At 38.0% G+C, this 19,715-nt stretch overlaps 1 protein-coding gene and 1 long non-coding RNA gene across 3 annotated transcripts in view; one reads left to right on the plus strand and one right to left on the minus strand.

The window, feature by feature from the left end:
• The window catches only part of NR1H4 (nuclear receptor subfamily 1 group H member 4), a 74,201-nt gene extending 55,678 nt beyond the window's left edge, over positions 1-18,523 (minus strand). The window contains exons 1-2 of one of the 2 annotated variants that reach the window (XM_053895090.1): positions 18,157-18,523; positions 948-1,079 (exon numbers count right to left, since the gene is read on the minus strand). In XM_053895090.1, the coding sequence (XP_053751065.1) occupies positions 948-1,026 (79 nt within the window). In that variant the 5' untranslated portion in view covers positions 1,027-1,079; positions 18,157-18,523. The remainder of the gene's footprint in view (positions 1-947; positions 1,080-18,156) is intronic. The other variant, XM_053895091.1, reaches the window with a different exon arrangement.
• The window catches only part of LOC109265397 (uncharacterized), a 35,766-nt gene continuing 32,540 nt past the window's right edge, over positions 16,490-19,715 (plus strand). Inside the window, exon 1 of the long non-coding RNA XR_002079163.1 lies at positions 16,490-16,616. This is a non-coding gene — a long non-coding RNA (uncharacterized LOC109265397). The remainder of the gene's footprint in view (positions 16,617-19,715) is intronic.

Here is a 19,715-nt window from a genome sequence, read left to right on the forward strand (position 1 = left end):
ATACAAATAATGACCTCTCCTTGGAAATGACCCGCTAAACCATTACACACTAAGATGCTAATGACTACTGGGTAATAGCATAAGCTATTAATTAATATTGTTCAAGGTTGTCTGCAAACAAATAGGCAAGGATGTCATGCCTTCAAATATTGCATTTTGTGGAATTATAAATGTTTGCATTTTCACTATCAGAGTCCATGGTCCATACTTTAATGTAGAGTAAAAAACTGGGAGCATCCAAGCCTCCCAGAAGGGCTATTATACAGAAGGGAATTATTTTAAGAGTGGCAGAAAGCTTCCCTGCCCCATCTAAAATATTGCTGCTGTTGAGTCTTTGCTGATGTTCTCAACTGAAACTATAATGAGAAGTTTTTTCATAAATGCATAAAGTGAAGCAATATATCATTTTATGGTATCATCTAGTTACAGATCTACTGAAAACAACTTAGTACAGATTGTCCTCAATCCAATTTAAATGACTAATCATGACACTGTGCCATATATCCCCCAGCATGGGAAGAAGAGTAGAAAGGAAACTTATTGCAGAACTATAACCTAAGCAACCCCAACCTTTTATAGGTATAATATTAAACCATAAGAAGCATGATTTCATACTCTAGTACATGCTATAATACTATCAGAATTAGCCTGGAACAGGAATCTGTTTCTACTCCCAGCTCTGTTAATTATCTAGCCTCATGGCCTTGAACAAGTCACAAAGCTCTCTTGCCTTGCAGCCCTCAACTATAAAAAAGAAGACCATCAGGCTCAATAAATCCAAGGTGTGATCTGCCTCTAACCTGGCATGGTATCTAATGTTTATTGAGTACTTAGATGGAACAAAAACTTTTCTGGGTTCTGTTGGATTCATCATCTAGGCTTTTTTCTCATGTATTTCCCAGTTGCACTTTATTTTCACTTATATTCAAATGAATTTGACAACTTACCAAATAAATTTTCAGAAAGAGAAAATTCATCCGTGACAGGTAAGTGGGAGTGTTCGATGAGATTCATTTTTGATCCCATCCAAAGTTCTATTTAAAATATCCCTTTGTTACAGTAGTCTTCAAAAGAAAACTCTGAAAGACAAATAAGTAGTAGAGTTTGAGGAAGGGTGGGGGCATAGATATTTAGTTAAAAGAGAGAGGGAGAAAGGGAGCAAGCTTATACACAGAATAGCAAATGGATCTGTTTGTAGACATTTTGCCAGAGCCTTTCTGTACATATCTATTCTCAGTATTTATCATTTTTACCCCTCATTTGAACTTACAAATGACCAGGATATGTGCTTTCAAAAGAGATACTCTGTAATGGATCTGGGAAAACACCATATGTTTTCATTTAAATTTCAGCACTTGAGAAATTTGTACAAGATTTGATGACATTTTGGTTGTGTCTTTATTTCTTTTACAAGTAGAAAAAAACGGAAACAAATAGAAAGGCTTTGATTAAAAATGGGATAAATCAATGACTTAATCTCTTAAACCTTATTCCTAAGTTGAACAGGTATTTCCAGACACAAAAGTGATTTAAGACCATTTCCTTCTGGAATTTTCTTTAGTAGGCACTATAGCAGCAAATGAAAAATTCACAAAATGTTCTCACAGGATCTTAATTTTTGCTTTTTAGAGAAAATTTCAGAGGCTTGCATTTTTCACTCTCAGGGTCTATCATGGTCTTCTATTTACATGGGATAGAAAAAGTTATGGTAAAAGGAAAAATAATGGTAAATCTCACCAAAGTGTCTGAAGTTTCATACTGAGTAATGTCCAGAATGAATCCAAGAACCCAAGGGAAGCAATGTCCACTTTTAGTTATATCTTTAGGCCTTCCTTCCTTCCTACCTTCCTTCCTTCCTTCCTTCCTTCCACTATGTTTCCTACTTTCCTGAAGAGATAACTTGAAAGGTCAAGTAATGAAAAGTTATACAATCAGAATTTCTTTTCCAAGGCTGTTTTCTAAGGATGATTTTTTTAGACCTTTTTATCATGTCTCTACTAAGAAATCATTTTGTTTACAAATAAATATTTACATTTGCTATTCAGGAAGAGCATATAGAGTTTCTGTTGGACAAATTTATTTCATTATAATGTCCCTACTATTTATGTCTCTATTTCTTTCTCTTTCACTCAGCAGAATGTTCCAGTTCAAGCAGAAGTGAGTTTCAGATACACTAGGCTTCTGGTAAGGTAGTCTACCAGACTATGCTGATGCATTCATTCATTTATTCATGCTTGCAAAAAACATTTACTGAGGATTTATTCTGCATTAAGCTCTGGGCTGGATCTTTGGCGCTAAAATGGTAAAAGAAAAAAAAAGTATCCACGATCTATGACATCAAGCTTAATAAAGAGATTAAAAATAATCACACATCGGGGCACCTACGTGGCTCAGTTGGTTAGGTATCCAACTTTGGCTCAGGTCATGATCTTACAGTTACTGAGTTTGGGCCCCGCATCTGGCTCTGCACTGACAATGTGAAGCCTGCTTGGTATTTTCTGTCTCTGTCTGCCTCTCCTCCACTCTCTCATACATGCTTGCTCTCTCTCTCTCTCAAAATAAATAAATAAACTTAAAAAAATCACACATATACACAGACAATTACAGATTGTCATGAAAGCTGGTGATAAAGCCTAAGATCAGTATGCTCTAATAGAGAGGTTGGGGCATGAAAAGGTGCCAAGATAGGGAAGTAACTGATGAAGAAGTGGTTTCAAGGGCAATTTTTATAGAGGGGTGGCTTCAGAGGCAAGAAAGAGAGAGAACCTCCTGCTACAGGATACAAAGCCCACTGTGGGAATGCAGACAAATCTGGGTCCATCTGGTGAACCAATGGCATGGCCCTACCAGAATCTACTCTCCAGAAAGCTAAGGGACCTGTTGGGGGGAAAAAAACCCATTCTAAAGTCAGAGGGAGCCAGGAACCTTCATCCTAAAGCAAACCTTAGTCATTTCAGAAATGTGTAATTCTCAATGTAGCACGGTTTGGCCAAACTATACTGGATTCAAAAGGCCTTCCTGCCACCCTAAGGTGAGAGGGAAGGCTATAAATAAAAATGAAATCTAGAAGCATTGAAGTATAAAATAGAGGTAGGTCCTTCCAACAGAATGCAACAAGTAGGAGAGACTACTCATTCTCATGCAACTCTGGCACATATCACAGTGGAACTTTGACCCCAAGAGGACCAGGGCCTTTCTGGGGCAATTGTGAAATAGCAGCAGCACCATAGGTATCACCATAACCCATGGAGAAGGAGAGGAACTGTGACTGCTGGTTGGGCACTACTCTTACTCATGGACACAAGAGGTAATGGAAGAGACAGCCAGAACAAACCTGATCATGAACAAACATGAGGAGACCCTAAGGCACTTCTGAAATACTTGGACTCTGATAGAAAGCTGAAGGTCCTGAGTAATAAACCAGTAAAAGATGAGTTGTCACTATTTATAAGACCTCATTCATACTAACAAGCCAGTTGTGGACTAGGAAAATTCAACTTTTAATATGTGTGTATGAATTGTTTAGGTAATATTCACTGTGTATATATTAATATATAAATTAATTGTGTATAATCATTATGTATATGTGTCTGCATATTGTATAATAAATGGATTGAAAAGCCTCCCCAAAATTCAAGCAGCTATTCTTCTAGATAGAGTTCCTCCTCTGGAATAGGAAATTCCACAGTTTCCTTCCCATAATAGTTTTCAGGAACCCACAATATAGAGTTAGGAATTTCTCCTAATTTTCAATCCAAATGTATACTCTGTAATAACATAAGACCCTTTTCCTCTGGTCTTTAAAAAAATCAGGGGAGATTTTAGTTCTTTGACTCTTCCCTTACATTTCCCTCTGTGCTATGTTTTTCTCATATTTGTCTTTTTCAGCTTTCAGTCATGTTCATCAAGCTCCCTCATACCACATGATAGCTCTGTAATATTTTCCAGGTATACTCATCTTTATTTTGGATTCTTATATTTTCCTTCTTATATTTTACTCTGTATGTTCATATAAACTTGGTGTCTTTAGTTCAAGTGCCTGGCACATAATAGGCCCTCAAGAAATGTTGGCTCAATTAAATGATCTGTATTAATTGCTTCTCCCACTTAGTTCCGCCAAATTCCCTGCCATTTGGCACGCTCTTCCTGGAGAAATGGTACAAGATAAGGAAGAGGTTCTCCTATTATTAGCACAAAGGACATAATTTGTCAATCTCTCACCCAAATGAAAGTCCAATTCCCCAAATTCTGTAGCACTTGAGTTATTATCCCTGGCTGGAGATCCACAATATGGGTGCCCCTGAGTAGCTAACAAGAGAGCCCTCTAGAATCTGGAAACAGTTGGCAGAGTCTGCTCAAACCAGATTTGTTGGGTTTATGATTCCTCAAGGGACTTAAAGAAAAGGACACTCTTTAATTTTTGAAATGGTAATGCAAGCATATGGTAAGCAATTCAAACAGTACACTGAAAAATTAGTCTTCCTTCTAGCTCTGTTACCCATTTCCGTTACCAAGTTCAACTACAATGGCCAGTTTCTTGTGTATCCTTCCAACACTACACCCACTCTTAGCATAAAGGGCCCTTAAACAGTGCCTTAAATCAGGGTTTGGCAAACTATTGCTCACAGGCTAACACTGGTCTGCCATCTGTTTTTATACAGCCTGCAAGCTAACATGGTACTATACTTTTGGATGGTTGAAAAAAATCAAAAGAAGGATATTTCATAAGACATAAAACTTATATGAAACTCAAACATAACTGTTCATAAAGTGTAAGTGGCACATAGTCACATCCATTTGTTTATAGAATATCTATGGCTTCTTTCCCCCAGAAAAGAAGTTGGGTAGTTGCAACACATACTATATGGCCCACAAAGCTAAAAACATGTATTATCTAGCCCTGTGCAGAAGTTTGTTAATCCCTGCCTTAAACAAATAACAAAATAAGAAATCTTTTTAAGTAAGTAAATACAGGCAAACTATGAATAAATGTAATGATTGCCTTGGGGGTATAAACTCACTTATATACATCTCATAATAGTACGGTCTTCTTAGCAGCTCCTTACTAGGACTGGCGACTTTAGCCTTACCTGGTTTGTCACGTAATGAGCATCTACCATGTCCCAAGCGTTTGACAATTGTTTCCACATATATTATTTCTTTAATTAGGGTTACTTCTATGTCCTCCTTTCTGTAATATTTTCCACCCCCTTGTTAGGGGAAGAATTGCAATGGAAAGCCTAAGTCCCAGGAGACCCCACACCTTAGCTCTGCAGTCTTTTTTCCCCTCAAAACCTCCCTTCCATAGAAGGAGTCATATTTGTAGGTTGAGAATAAGCAATGAGTATTCTTTACACTAGTGGCCTCAGAATAGTTTTTGTTCATTTATCTCATATAAAATGGTTGAAAAACAATATACTCCATCAACACATTTTTTGGTTTATATCCATAGTTTTTCACTTAAAAGTTGCAAAAAAGTTAACTTCTGACATATTATAAAAATTGACATTTTATGTGTTATTACATTATTCTCAACCCTATTCAATTACTCTTAAATCTACTCTTAAATACCACACCAACTTAATATCTTCCCTTATCCTTCAAAGAAACACTCCCTTATCCTAAAAAGTGTTAACATCTGGAAAAAAATTTTTTATCATTCCTGTTCCTCTCTGAGTTCACATTTCATTCCACTAGACTGCAGAATCTTACTCCAGCGTAGCACATTTTAATGATTGGATGTCTATAATTGATTATCATATCATACTTTTCTGTAACTAAAACATGCACATAAATATGAATTTAAAAAGTCTAGTGAGCTTAAGATTTTTAATGTTTAAATAATAAATATTCTGGATTGAGTTTATTACTAATTATTATCAGTGTCCATTTCATCAAAACTATACCTTGCCCATTAGGCTTTCTCTACAAATAGCATGGATCTTTCTCCTTGGAGCTAAAGAGCACAGGTAGAGAAAGTCTGTTGTGGATGAATGAGCATGCAGATGAGAAAGGAAGTCACCACTGTCAGGCACCAGCCACACAGCCAGCAATGACTAAGCACAGCATTAAAAGAACACCTCCTTGGGGCGCCTGGGTGGCTCAGTCGTTAAGCGTCGGACTTCAGCTCAGGTCACGCTATCACAGTCGCTATCACAGTCGCTATCACAGTCCGTGAGTTTGAGCCCCGCGTCGGGCTCTGGGCTGATGGCTCAGAGCCTGGAGCCTGCTTCCAATTCTGTGTCTCCCTCTCTCTCTGCCCCTCCCCCGTTCATGCTCTGTCTCTCTCTGTCTCAAAAATAAATTAAAAAAATTTTTTTTAATTTAAAAAAAATAAAAGAACACCTCCTTAGAAATACAGTTAAAGGTTCTGTTTAAATACTGAACTTTAAGAAACTATAGACAGAGAACCTAAAAATTCTCTGGAGTTAGTAATAAAAATGCAGATCACAGAAAGCCATTATTTCTATTCAGATAAATTCATGTGTGTGTTAATACACAAAGGATTGAATTTAGAATCAGAGCAAAGAAAGAAAGATGTCTGAATTTGCACACAGACTTCCCTACCTTTCTGTTTTCCTGAAAAGTTAACATTTATTTTTAAATGAAAGTATTTTTAAAATAAAAGAACCATTGCAGAAAATTCAGACAATACAAAAAAGCATTTGAAAATGCCAAATTGCATTCTATAATCTTTTTTTAATCTACACTCCCAGCAGCATTCGGTAAGAGTGCCTGCCTTTCTCAGCACACCTTCCTTCAACAATCTTCGCTAACCTGATAGGTGACGAATCCTATCTCACTGTATTAAATTGCATTTCTTTGATTATCAGTAAAGTTAAAAAAGACTTTACATCTTTTTTTCTTTTTACTTCTTTGTTTTGAGAGAGAGAGAGAGAGACAGAGAGGGCATGTGCCCATGAGCTTGGGAGGGGCAGAGAGAGAGGGAGACAGAATCCCAAGGAGTCTCCATGCTTTCAGTACAGAACCCAACACAGGACTTGATCCCACAAACTGTGAGATCATGACCTGAGATGAAATCAAGAGTTGGATGCTTAACAGACTGAGCCACCCAGGCGCCCTTTTACATCTTTTTTGTCTATATGTGATAGTTTCTTTACATTTTCTGTTTATGTTCTTTGTCATTTTTCTATGGAAGTGTTCATCTTTTTTGTTGACTTATAAGAGTTCTTTGCATATTGAATGTATTCCTATTCTGGAATATCTGGAATATTTACTACAAACATTTTTATTTGCTTTTAATTATCTTCACCTGAAAAGTTTTTCCGTTGTATGTGGTTAAATATATCAGATTTTTTAAGCTTATTTTTATTGCTTTTTATTTTTAAGTTTATGGTACAAGGTGAGTTTTCTCAGAATTGTTTGTTAAATACTTTTTCCCACTGATCTATGCTCCTTTTATTGACTCTAAATTTAGTTTCCCATTGATCTCACAGTTCTATCTTGTACCAATATTATCCTTCCCTATTAAGGTTCATTCTTTTTCAGTATTTCCTAAGATACTCTCATCTTTTTATTCTCTGTAGTAAATAATCATATCTTGTGTCACATTCTTTTTCTAAAAAGTTTCTTTAGGAGTTTGAGATGGTACCAAACCTATATATTTAGGTAGGAGGATTTACCTCTTTATAATATGCAATTTGCTTTTCACGGGCAAGTATGTCTCTATTTACTCAAATGTGCTCTTATAGCTCTCAGTTTTGTAGATTTTTTTCCATGTATGCCCCAATGTCTCCATGGACACTCCTCTGTCATTTATCTTTCTCCTCCTCATGTGGTAATTAATGAGTTAGCTACATCTGTCATCTTCCCCACTGTAGCACAGGATTGTAAATTCGAAGAAGGCTGGAGTCACAACTTATATTTCTTCTGTGCCCTCCTATCACACCTGGTAGTGCTACACATACACAGAAGCAACAGCTGTGGTCTAACAGAGAATAGGGATGAGACGTGAGATTAGGATGGAGAACTATGCTGACCTTCCCTAGCTTCATGTATGACCTGGGACTATTCACTTAACACTTCCTTCCCCATACTACACTCTGAGCTTCAGGTGAATGAAAACTTAAAAGTCTAAATTATAGGGCTGCTGTAGAGATTAAAAGGTAACCCTTCATAAGTGTTTACATATATGTATGGGTGACATGTACACAAATGTTCACTGCATTGTTTCCAATAGTAAAAAATTGGAAACAGCATATATGTCCATCAACAAGACAATGGACAATAAATAGTACATGTATAATGCAGTAAGTATATTCCTAAATGCTATACAACACTTAAAGCGAATGAACTAGGACTATCCATATGTATTCATATGGATCAAACTTAAAACATCTTGAGCAAAAGAATCAGGTTACAGAAAAATACAGTTTGATAAATGCATATAAGTTTAAAGATATGCAAACAATGCTCTATATTACCATTGATACTCTAATGCAGGGGTCAGTAAACTAGGATTCATGAGCCAAATGCAGCCTGCCAAAGATCAAATTTGCCCTTTTGTTTACATATGTCTGTGGCTGTCTTCATGCAACAATAGCAGAGTTAAGTAGTTTTGACACAGTCCATATGGCCTGCAAAGCCTAAAATATTCACTATCTGGCCTTTATAGAAAACACTTGTGATCCCTGCTGTAACCTCTAGAGACACGTATGGAAGTGTTGAATCCACATTCAGAACAGTGGCACAGAAAGACTGGGTGGGTACATAAGGGAATTTCCACAGCATCTATAATACTCTCCTTAAGCTGGAGGGTAAATACAAGGAGGCTGATGATATTACTCAATTTTTTGCATATGGGAAATATTTCATTATGAAAAAAGACTGAATGAAACCATGTATGTGAAAAGCTTCCTCATCTATGAAGTTACACAAGTTCATACAGGATTCTATCATTCTTAAGGCTCTGAGGAGAAAGTATTCCTTTCCGTAAAATGTTTGGGGACTCTGTGTCAGTGTGGAGCTAGTGGAAATGCTGAGCAACACAATGAGATCTATGTTCAAGAGTACTCTAATGAGAAGGTGGCATGGGCAGGGTAAGCAGTAAAAGGAGGAAATTTGCTGCTGAAGTAAGATGACTTTATGCTTAGCACAGTGGTGTCTGGATGGATGGAAAGGAAGAGACTTGAATAGAGCAGATATAAAGGAGGAGCCAGGACAGAAAGAAGCCTAATGATTCAAAGTTTAAGCCTTGAGTATTTGTGGGAGCAGGGATAAAATGTTTATTTTACTTTATGTTTATTTGTATGGTGCTGCAACCTAAGTCTTAACTTAAGGACCCAGGAATAGTTTCAGAAATGGTATGCACTGTTTGTTTTTAATGTGATAAGACACATAGTGACTGGTAACTTGGACTCCCACTTTCTAGTTATCAATTTTTACTTGTTTAGATCCTGCGTGTGACAGGAAGTTCATGGTATGTAGAGCTTTTCTGATGCAGCATAAACCATGTGCAAGTAGAGATCTTGGAAAGACCCTGTTCCAATTAAATAGCTTTGACTGTGATTTAGAAGAATCTCAGTTTTCAGAAGATGAAGATAAAAACTATTTATATATGTTGGTTCCCTATGAATTCTACACACCCAAGGACACAGTCCTTGGGGACATTTTTCTCAGATGAACCCAGTTGTTGATGACAAAGTATACCTTTTGTTAAAAATGTAAATCATTCTTAAATAGCAGGGAAAAAGTAAACTTTTTCTAGCTATCATTATTTCATGCCCAGGGGAAACCCTGGATTTAGCCCAAAGTCTGGAAGAATGTTCTTAAGAGAAAGGAGCTCTAACGGAGCTCCTTAAAAAAAAGAGAGAGATTTATCTTTCCAGGAACTTGGTTTTCCCAGAAGCACTCAAATTTAAGTCATTCTTTTCAGGGTAAAAATACAAATTTAATTTAAGGTAAATAGATCTTTCTCAAAGTCCACAGAGATTTATAGGACAATCTGTGGCCAGTACCAACCACAGGTCAGGCAGGATAACTGCAAGTCAGTATGGCCATTGTGACTACATTATTCTGAGAACGATGCCCTATAGGAACCAGACCATATTTATTACTATCAGAGTAGTACATATTTGGGGAGATATAGATTAAAATAATATCTACCATACTATGAGTACTCAGTATATGGTAGCATCATCCATGCTATGTTATCTCATTTAATCTATAATGAGCCAAACAAATATTAACATACATACTTTATAGATGAGAAAACTGAGGTTCAAAGAGATTAAGCAAATTTTTCAAGCTCACACTGCTAGTAAAAAGCAGAATGGGGACATAAACCCACATCTAGCTCTAAATTCATGCTCTCTCGTGTACTCTCCCACCAAGACTGTCACTAACCACTTACCAGCCCCTAGTAAGGGTGAATCGGCAGTTCTGCAAGGTCACTTCTGCCTAAGGCAGTCAATGTGTTCATATGCACATATTAATGAAGTAAGCCTATACAGGGCTTGCCCATTATATTGTTTCTTCTTTTGTATTTCTAAAGTACCCACTTAAAGGTATATTTCCTTGAGGCATTGTGAACCAAAAATACTTAAGCCAACCAGACCTCGACAGCCCTTTGAGTTTCTGTGCTCTGGAGGTTACACAATGGTGCCTATAGAGTGGCTGAGCTTTGGGGCGCTCCCGGGTGGCTCAGTCGTTTAAGGGTCTGACTTCGGATCAGGTCATGATCTCATGGTGTGTGGGTTCGATCCCCACTTTGGGTTCTGTGCTGAGAGCTCAGAGTCTGGAGCCTGCTTAAGAATCTGTCTCCCTCTCTCTCTTTGCCCCTCCCCAACTAGCGCTCTGTCTTTCAAAAAATGAAAAAACGTTTAAAGAAATAAAAAAGTGGCTGAGCTTTATTTCCAGCTGACTATAAAAGTTGAGGCCCTGAGAGCCAAGAACTTGACAGTGAGTACCCTTCCATTCTGTACCTGCTCCCTGCTGGTCTTGCTCAAACTCCAGACTGGCTTCTCAACTACCTTCACTAGCACTAACCTTCAGGAGTCTTTGATACCACTTGGTACCTCTTCTTGTCACAGTTGTAACTCTGTCTTTGTGTTTGTGGTGAGTGGTTGTCTATCTCCCCCACTGGACCATCAGCTCCAGGAGAACTCACATTGGACCTCCAGTGCCTAGCAGACTGCCAGGTATGTATTAGATACAAAATAAATACTTACTGATTGAATGAATTAGAGGGTGGACAAATAAACTAACTGCACACACATATGAAAAAATGAATAATATACCTTAGTAGATAACCACCTTTAGAGTCCATCTTGTTTGGGCCACAGGACCATTAGTGAATCGAAATGTACAACAGCAACACACATAGAAACTGAAGAAGGATTTTTTTTTTAATCACATACAAAACCTGACAACTAAGGCTGCTTTCTCACAATGAAGCCCTCATTAGTGAACTGTATCCATTCTTGTTGGAAATCTCTTAACTATTTTAAATGCAAATTGACCATCCCATAAAATAGTTTTAATAATTCTCCCAAATCTCCTTTTGTTAATTTCTCTTCCCTCAGAATTATCAGAAATAGTTTTGTGTCTTCTTAATGTTTACTCTTCGTAGTCAAGAAAGCTGTCTCTTTTCCTCCATAATCTTCTATAGTCAGAATGGTCAAGAAATTATTTATGCTTTCTCTATTACTGACCTATCATCTATTTTCCCAAATAGTTCATTAGATCTCCTAAAATTTTATGATTATTATTTATGTAAATTATTTGTTATTTGTGAAAGTAGACACCATACATTCTTCCATTCTACACTCCATTTTGCAATGTTAGTTTGCCACTACCCCTCAACAGATGAAGTCTATTCTCCAGCCCTCGAACATGAGCTGATCTGGTACCTTTCTTGACAAGTAGAATGGTGAACACAATGCTATGAGACATCTGAGTGAGACCTTAAGAGAACTTTGAGCTTCTTTTTCTCATCTAGGAATGTTGCCCCGAGAGTGGCACACTATGTATAGATGCCCTCAGATACAAAACCTTTAGGACAGAGAAGTCCAGATATCCCAATTGTCCCAGCTGACAGCCACATCAAAACTATAGGCATATTTACAAGGCCATCTTGGACCTTCCCTTCCAGTTGATCTTGTATCTGAGTAAGTCCCTGCAAAAATGTCAGAGAACCTACTCAGCTGACTCATAGAAATATGAGAATTAATGAATCATTATTCTTTTAAGTCAGTATGCTTTTGGGTAGCTGTTAACAAAGAAAAAAATAACAGATGTAGAAGCAGTACCTGTAAGAGGGAGGATGTAAAAACAACAACACAAAAAGGGCTAAAACATGTGGCCTTGGCTTTGGGATTAAGGGTTGGGCAGAGCCTAGAAGGGCAGTAAGGAGACTGCTTTGGAAATTGGAAGAACAGTGAGAAAATTACTATAAGAAACTGCAAAGGGGATGGATCACTTTTTATAGTCATGAAAAAATTGGCAACACTGTCACCTGTGGTAACTTGGGAGATGGAGTGTTTTCTAATAAACTTGTAGACCTGATTGAGGAGATTTCTAAGGAGTATAATGAATGTGTCAGTTGGTGTTTTTAGCTATACATGATAAGGTCCATAAAGAAAGAGATGAATTAATGAAGGCACTGTTCATTTTCAAGTAGAATTTAAAGTAAAATGATGCATTCAAGACATGCTAAGTTGAAAAGTAAGACTGTTTTGCATTTTTGGTCTCTCCATCTGGCAGAAGATTCTCAAGTAAGAAATGGACAAAGGGTAAATATCAAATCATGGGTGTGGCTGTAAGATCCTTGCTAAGAGTTCAAAAAATTTAAGGAGGTGCCTAATAGATATTCACATCTAGGTAAAAAGGCATTCTAGGTAAACGGGCATAATCCCGTTATCTCATAGCATTGTTCCATAATCGCTTGACATGTCCAAAGTAGAAAGAAGCCTGTCTCAAAAAATTATGGATGTAGGTTTTCAGGCACAGAGTAAGTCCTAAAAAGGCTCATAATAAATCCATAAAGTGTTATGCAAATTGTTCTAGTGAGACCAATGCTATCTTGAACCAAAAGCTGATTTTGCATTTTTTCCCATTACTGAATGAAGTCTATTTCATCAAGTCTATTTCATCACCCCTTTAATGAGCTGTTATTATTACAACTTTCTTTGACCAATAGAATTGTTTGACTTCTGAGGCTAAGCCTCAAGAGACCTGTGACTTCTGTTTTCACCCTCTTGGAATGATGGGCTGAGGCCACCATGCCATAAAGAGGCCAGGAATGAAATACTCCAGGAGAAAGAGACTTGGTCATTCCAAGCATCCCAATCAACAGCCAATATCAGAGACTTCAGTCATGGGAGTAAGACCTAGTTTATCTTCCAGTTGAAATCAGTTGCATGATTGAGCCCAGGAAAAACCAGCAGAAGAATCACCTATCCAACCCATAGAATTACAATAAATAATAAATCATTATCTTTTTCAGCCATTAAGTTTTGGGGCAGCTTGTTATACAGTATTAGATAACTGATTATAATCCCCCAAATGAACAATATGGCATGCTGGCTTTTGTCTCACTGGTATCTAAAGAAAGTGAGTATTTCCTTTAAAGTAATATATTTACTCTTGGGGCACCTGGGTGGCTCAGTCGGCTGAGTGTCCAATTTTGGCTCAGGTCATGATCTCACAGCTCGTGGGTTTGAGCCCCACATCAGACTCAGTGCTGACAGCTCAGAGTCTGGAGCCTGTTTCGGATTCTGTGTCTTCCTCTCTCTCTGTCCCTCCCCTGCTTGTGCTCTGTCTCTTTCTGTCTCTCAAAACTAAATGTTAAAAAAAATTTTTTTTAATAAATAAAGTAATATATTTACTCTTTAAAAATGGTATCTCAATGTCAAGTTCCAATGTCAATGCCAAGTGAATTCATTTACTCACCTATTTATTCAGCCAATATACATTTATCAACCCTGTGTCAAGCATCAGATATAAAGACAAAAAAAAAAAAAAAAAAAAAAAGAAAGAAAGAAAAATCATGATCCTTCAGGAAGCTTAGTATAAACATCAGTCAAGGAAACCCAATTAAAATAGTGTGGGGGCTGCTATGACAGAGGTAAGCATAAGTCCCTTCAGGAACATAAACAAGGACATTCATTTATTCAACATTCATTAATTCTCCACTATGTATCAGACTTTGATTTAGACCTTGGAACTAGAGTGAAAGATGAGAAAGAAAAAAAAATCAGTACATTCTAGTGCAAGAGATGGATAATTGAAAATAAACAAAAAGTGAGATTTCTACTAATGATAATAAGAAAATAAAGGGGACAAGTGATAGCACGATGCCATCGGACACTGTTTTGGACAGTGGGAACCAGGAAGAGCTCTCTGAAGAGTGGAAATTTAAGCTGAGAAGTGGAGGATAAGCAGCAAAGCTCCAAGGCAGAGTGGTCAGCAAGTTCTGCGAGCCAGGCTCAGGACACTGGAGGACAGCAAAAGCCCAATGAAATGAGTGAGCAAAGGGAGAGAACAGGAGGTGAGGTCTGAGAGAAGACAGCTTTCATATGGCCTTGTTGACTGTGGTAAGCAGTTTGGATTCATTCTAAATGGGAATCACTGGTGGGTGTGAAGCATGTGACTAGGAAATATTTCTGAGGGTGGAGGGCTGCCTCTTGAATTTAATCCTGAGTGGGCACTAGACTAGGAAGAAGGCATGCAGTGGGATGGCTATAGGAAGGGAAATAGCATGCTGTGTGCAGCATTGCAACAATGCTAGTGGATTCAGCTGGCATCAGTGGGGGAAGAATGACCTACCTCTTCAAGACATAGTGTCCAGAAAATTGACAATTCCTTTGAGGGAAAAAAAAATTAAAGCTTTGTACCTTGTATCATTCTTACAAATAAGTCTCAGGTGGATTAAAAACTTTAAAATTATAAAACTATTGAGAGAAAATATAGGAAAATACATTCATGACCTTTATGAATGTAGGGATTAAGAAGAATCTATTAAATAATAAATAAGTAGTAAAAGAATAAATTTGACTATGTTAAAAGAAAAAAGAAAGAAATCAAGACACCATAAACAGAGTTAAATTTAGGAAACAAACTGGGAGAAAATGTTTACAGCATAAATAGCAGCCAAAAATTAGTCCAAACCATACATAAATAACTCCTATAAATAAAAACAGAAAGGATAAACAATCCAAGAAAGAAATTGGCAAAGGATATAAAGAGGAAAATTCACCAACAGGAAAACAAAAAGCCAATAAACATACAAAACATCTGAAATTAATTAATTAGAAAAATGCAAATTAATGTTAACTAGACAGCATTTCCACCTATCAGATTATCAAAATATTTTGATAATATGTATTTTTACAGACTACTAGTGAGGGCATAGGTTTTAGTCTTTTTGGAGGGCCCTTGAGCACTGTATATTAAAATAAAATACAATTCTAATACTTAAATATGGCTCCTGGATAAACCTTTGCACACATGCACAAGGATGTTCATTGCAACATTGATTCTGTTTAGAGTGGGAAGTAAAATCTCAAAGTTTATTAGAATTTTATGTTGAAAAATAAAAATTAATCAAAATCTATATTGCATTCACACATATTAATTTTTAGTCACCAGAACTCTGTTGTAATACTTGGACCTAACAAAGAAAAAATATGTTACTCTTTCTATGCATTATTTCACTTTGCAACCAAGTTGCATTATATTATTAGCACTGTATTGACACAAATTTATAAAAAGGAGAGAGGATAAGAATAGAAGACACTCCTTTATTACAAAAATTGGAAAGGGGCAAAGTGAGGGAGAAACTAACTGCCTGTGGAGGGCACAGGGATTAGAGAATGATAGCGTAGGGAGAGAGAAGAGAAAGATGGGTTGGTATTTTTATGTAGAGACGTTTGCCTTCCCATGCAACTAGGTAACTAAAAACACTCGTATAGTATGTGGCCACATCTCCACTGGCAGGAAATAACACCACAATAGGAAATAACTGGGAAAAAGAAAATTGGTCCTATTTCTTTCGGCCCCTTCATAATCTATGTTGCTAGGATGTAAGAGGAAAATGAGACTATTAGTGAAATGAAGGGGAAACTCTTCCTATCAAGAAAAGAACACATGCCTTCATGTTTTCCTTTATTCATTCACCTGAGGACAATGTGAGCCTTTTAAAATCTATCACATGGTGATGTGTATTCTCCAGGCTTTCATAACCTGCAGACTCTATGAACCAATAGCAGTGCTGAGCTCCTCTTGGACATCCCTAATCACAGCACCATGGTGGGTTCGTGGAGTCTTTAATTAAGATACTCTTAACTGAAATCTCCAACCAGCATTCCCAGACTGACCTCTGGGTTAAAGCAAATAGTGCTGAAACTTTCCACTTCCCCTACTCATGGTGTAGTCACTAGAAAACACCCTACGAGGCTTTGGGAATCTTCACAATTGTGCTATGGCTAACGCATCACCTCTGTCAGCTGAACTGCTTGCAAGCAGATCCTCCTCCTCTCCCATAATTCCAGATTTCAAGTTTTCCCAGCCTCCAACAATGTCAGGGGGGCAAGGAAAGGACTTTGGAGTCAGACTCCATGTTCGGGACCTGTTACTTCCTAACCATGTCATCGTGGGTAAGTTATTTGTCTTCTTTCATGAGGCGCCTGGCTAGTTTCAGTTGGTAGAAACGTGATTCTTGAACTCAAGGTTGTGAGTTCTAGCCCCACACTGGGGGTAGAGTTTACTTAAAAAAAAAATGAGTTGTCCTCTTTGAGCCTCTGTTTGCTCATCTGAAAAATGAATATAAGACAAAATTCAAGTAGGCTTATTGTGAGATGGGAACAGGCAGTTTTAGTAAAGCCTGTGACCTGTTAGTAGACACTCAAAGCCAGTTCCATTACAAACTCATGAAGACACACACACGTTTCTTTTCCTTTCCTTACAAAGTACTCAGGGCCTCACAACTATAGGGTGTTCCATTACAATCTGACCAGATTTGGGAGGTGTAGAGGTGTGGGAAGACCAGATTACATTACTTCACCTCTCCAACTATGGTGAGAGGGCAGAGGAGCCTAGAGAAAAACACTGCTGCAAATAGTGAGGAAGGGTCTCAGGACAAGAGTGTGTTGTCCCTAGCTGGTACTTATCAGCTACCTTCAAGTTGCATCAGCCACATTGCAACATTCTCAGCAAAACAGAAAAGTCCACGGTGCAAATGGCATAGGTCCATAATTTGGAGTGGGGCAAGGGGAGCAGTGACTCAAAGATGAAAGTGTCTACCATTTCATAAAATCACAGCTAGAAACCCAGTGATAGTTCCCTCAACATCTTTCTCTACTTCTCTTGTTAATACTGCCGAAGTCCTTCTAAGGCAGTGCCAGTGACACATCAAATATCTTTAAAACTCAGGTGAGTTTCCCAGAGAAAGAATCCAAAGTGAGTCATGTGTATCCCCTCCCCCCTTCTAAATAAAAACTCAGTTAAAAGAAATGATCCAGGCTCACCTTTCAGTTGCTTAATTCACTGTGGCAGTAAGCAGACAATGAGATGCCTTGTCTGTAGATTCAAACCTTGGACACTTTTAATATTGAAGTTCTTCCTAACATTTTCCATCTTTTTTTAGTATTTCCATCTGATATTAGTATGATAAATGGAGAGCAGGTTTACAACCGAAATCAAAAGAGAAAGCTTTTAAACCTACTCTTCTCCTAGGAAAAACTTTTATTTTAATTAAGAATGGCTTAAATATTGTCCTGTCCCTAGGTCCCAAGTCATTTGATATTAGCAATATTCCCAGACTCACAGCAAGATCTGATAAATCACCAAAATAGAGCATAATATACAGGTCAAATTGTCTATGGAATCAGAACAGAAAACATTTCTGAAATTCACAGTCTCTGGTGATTCTCCTGGGTGACCACAATGTTTAAAAGATATCCCTAAATAATTTGTCAATAAGGTAAGCAACTGTTAGACCCATTAACTCCTGCTGCTTTTTGTTTGTTTTTAGTTTCTGTTTCTCTCCCTTCTTGTTTTCAGGATTTTACATCAAACTCTACTAACAGAATTCGTTCATCGACCACACTTCTTAACGTTAAAGAAAAATTTTAAATGATAACTTCCCCTCTGTTGCCTTGAGATAGACACCCCCTCCCAGAGGAATTAGGTACTCACTTGGATTGTCTCAGGTCAGAGATGAACTTTCAAGGCCCTGGGAGGATTCTGAGTCCAGTCTTCCTTCAAATCGCAGCAATTCTGCTACAAATGTTCAGAACCTGGGTTTGCATTGGGGTGAGTCCAGGAGACAGTGTGGTGAGGAGGAGGAGGAAGAGGGGAGAGTTCTAGTAAAAGCTGTAGATGATCACAGGCGGCCTTCCGGCTCAGCAGCAACATCTCTTCCTTGGCTCTGTGCCTCATGAACACAGATTAGTCATTAACAATCCTTTCCCTGATAAATGATATAAACATAGAAAGGAACCTTGGGAGAGCCTCGAGATTCCCAGGACAAACTCCCAGAGCTCCAGAGTAGGGAATGGGACCCAGTCGAGGAGCCCTGAAACTTGCCTTTTAAAACATTTCTCCTCAGACTGCCTGCAGGATTCTGAGAACCCAGGTTTCTGCACCAAGGCCTTAAACTGGAACTGTCCTCTCCCCTCCCCCCATCCCCAATTTCTTTTAATAGCTCCACCACCTCCCAGGGACTGAAGTTAGCAACTGAGCCTTCTTGACCCTTCCCTCTCCAGGGCCTCCTATATCAAGTAATAACAGATTCATGTGGATTCTATCTTTGGAATGTCTCTTATTTCCAGCCCACCATGTTCCTCTGCTAATTTGGGCCTACCACAGTCTCCTTCTTGAAGAACGGCACTGGCCTCATATCTCTTTTCCTCTTTTCTTTCTCTGCTTTCCAAGTTGCATAGCGGCATAAAGCGTGGGCTCTGGTCAGATGCCTACTTGTTTGTCACAGCCCTTGGCAAGACACATAGCCTCTCTGAGTCTTAGCTTCCTCATCTGGAAGATGGAAATGGAGTATTTCATGGGCTGTGGTGAGAATTACTTGCATAGTTAAAAATGTGTAAAATGTTTGAAAAAAAAATACCAGCAGGCGCACAATAAATTTTAGCCATTATTATTTCTTTGCTTTATCAATTGAACTAATATTGATTGGTTGTCTGCATACCCTGTACCCAGCAAGCACCCTGCTAGATGCTCTTCTAATCAAAAACCCCCAATGGGTTCCCATTGACTACAGAATAATTTTTAAATGCTATGGTTTGACATTTAGAACCCCTTCCACCGTCTGACAATCTAGCCCTAATCTATCTTTCTAGCATTTTCTCACATCCTGTCTCTCCATAGACCTTAACTTCTTGCCTACATATGCCAAGCTCTCAGACCTCCATGCCTTTGCACAAGTTCTTCCTTTTGCTTAAATCACCTTCCTTTCATATCTTCATGTCTGCCAGGCCCACCATAATTGCTGTGTTCTCCCTGAAGCCAACCCCATTCTTCATCTGTCTCTATGCTGCCCACCAAACCCTCCTCACTCTTTATTTGTAGTTCCCTCAATGTCCCTTAATTCTTCCAACCTTGTCTATTAATGTTACCTACTTATCTCTTTTACAAGAACAAAATTTCTAAAGGACAAGGACGGTAGCCAACTTGTGTTTGTATCTGGTCTTAGCATAGTACCTCTCATAGCAAAATGGTTGCATAACTATTTGTTAGCTAAA

Source organism: Panthera pardus, unplaced genomic scaffold (assembly GCF_024362965.1).
Source record: "Panthera pardus isolate Hobbes unplaced genomic scaffold, ASM2436296v1 HiC_scaffold_6, whole genome shotgun sequence".
Lineage (NCBI taxonomy): Eukaryota > Metazoa > Chordata > Mammalia > Carnivora > Felidae > Panthera > Panthera pardus.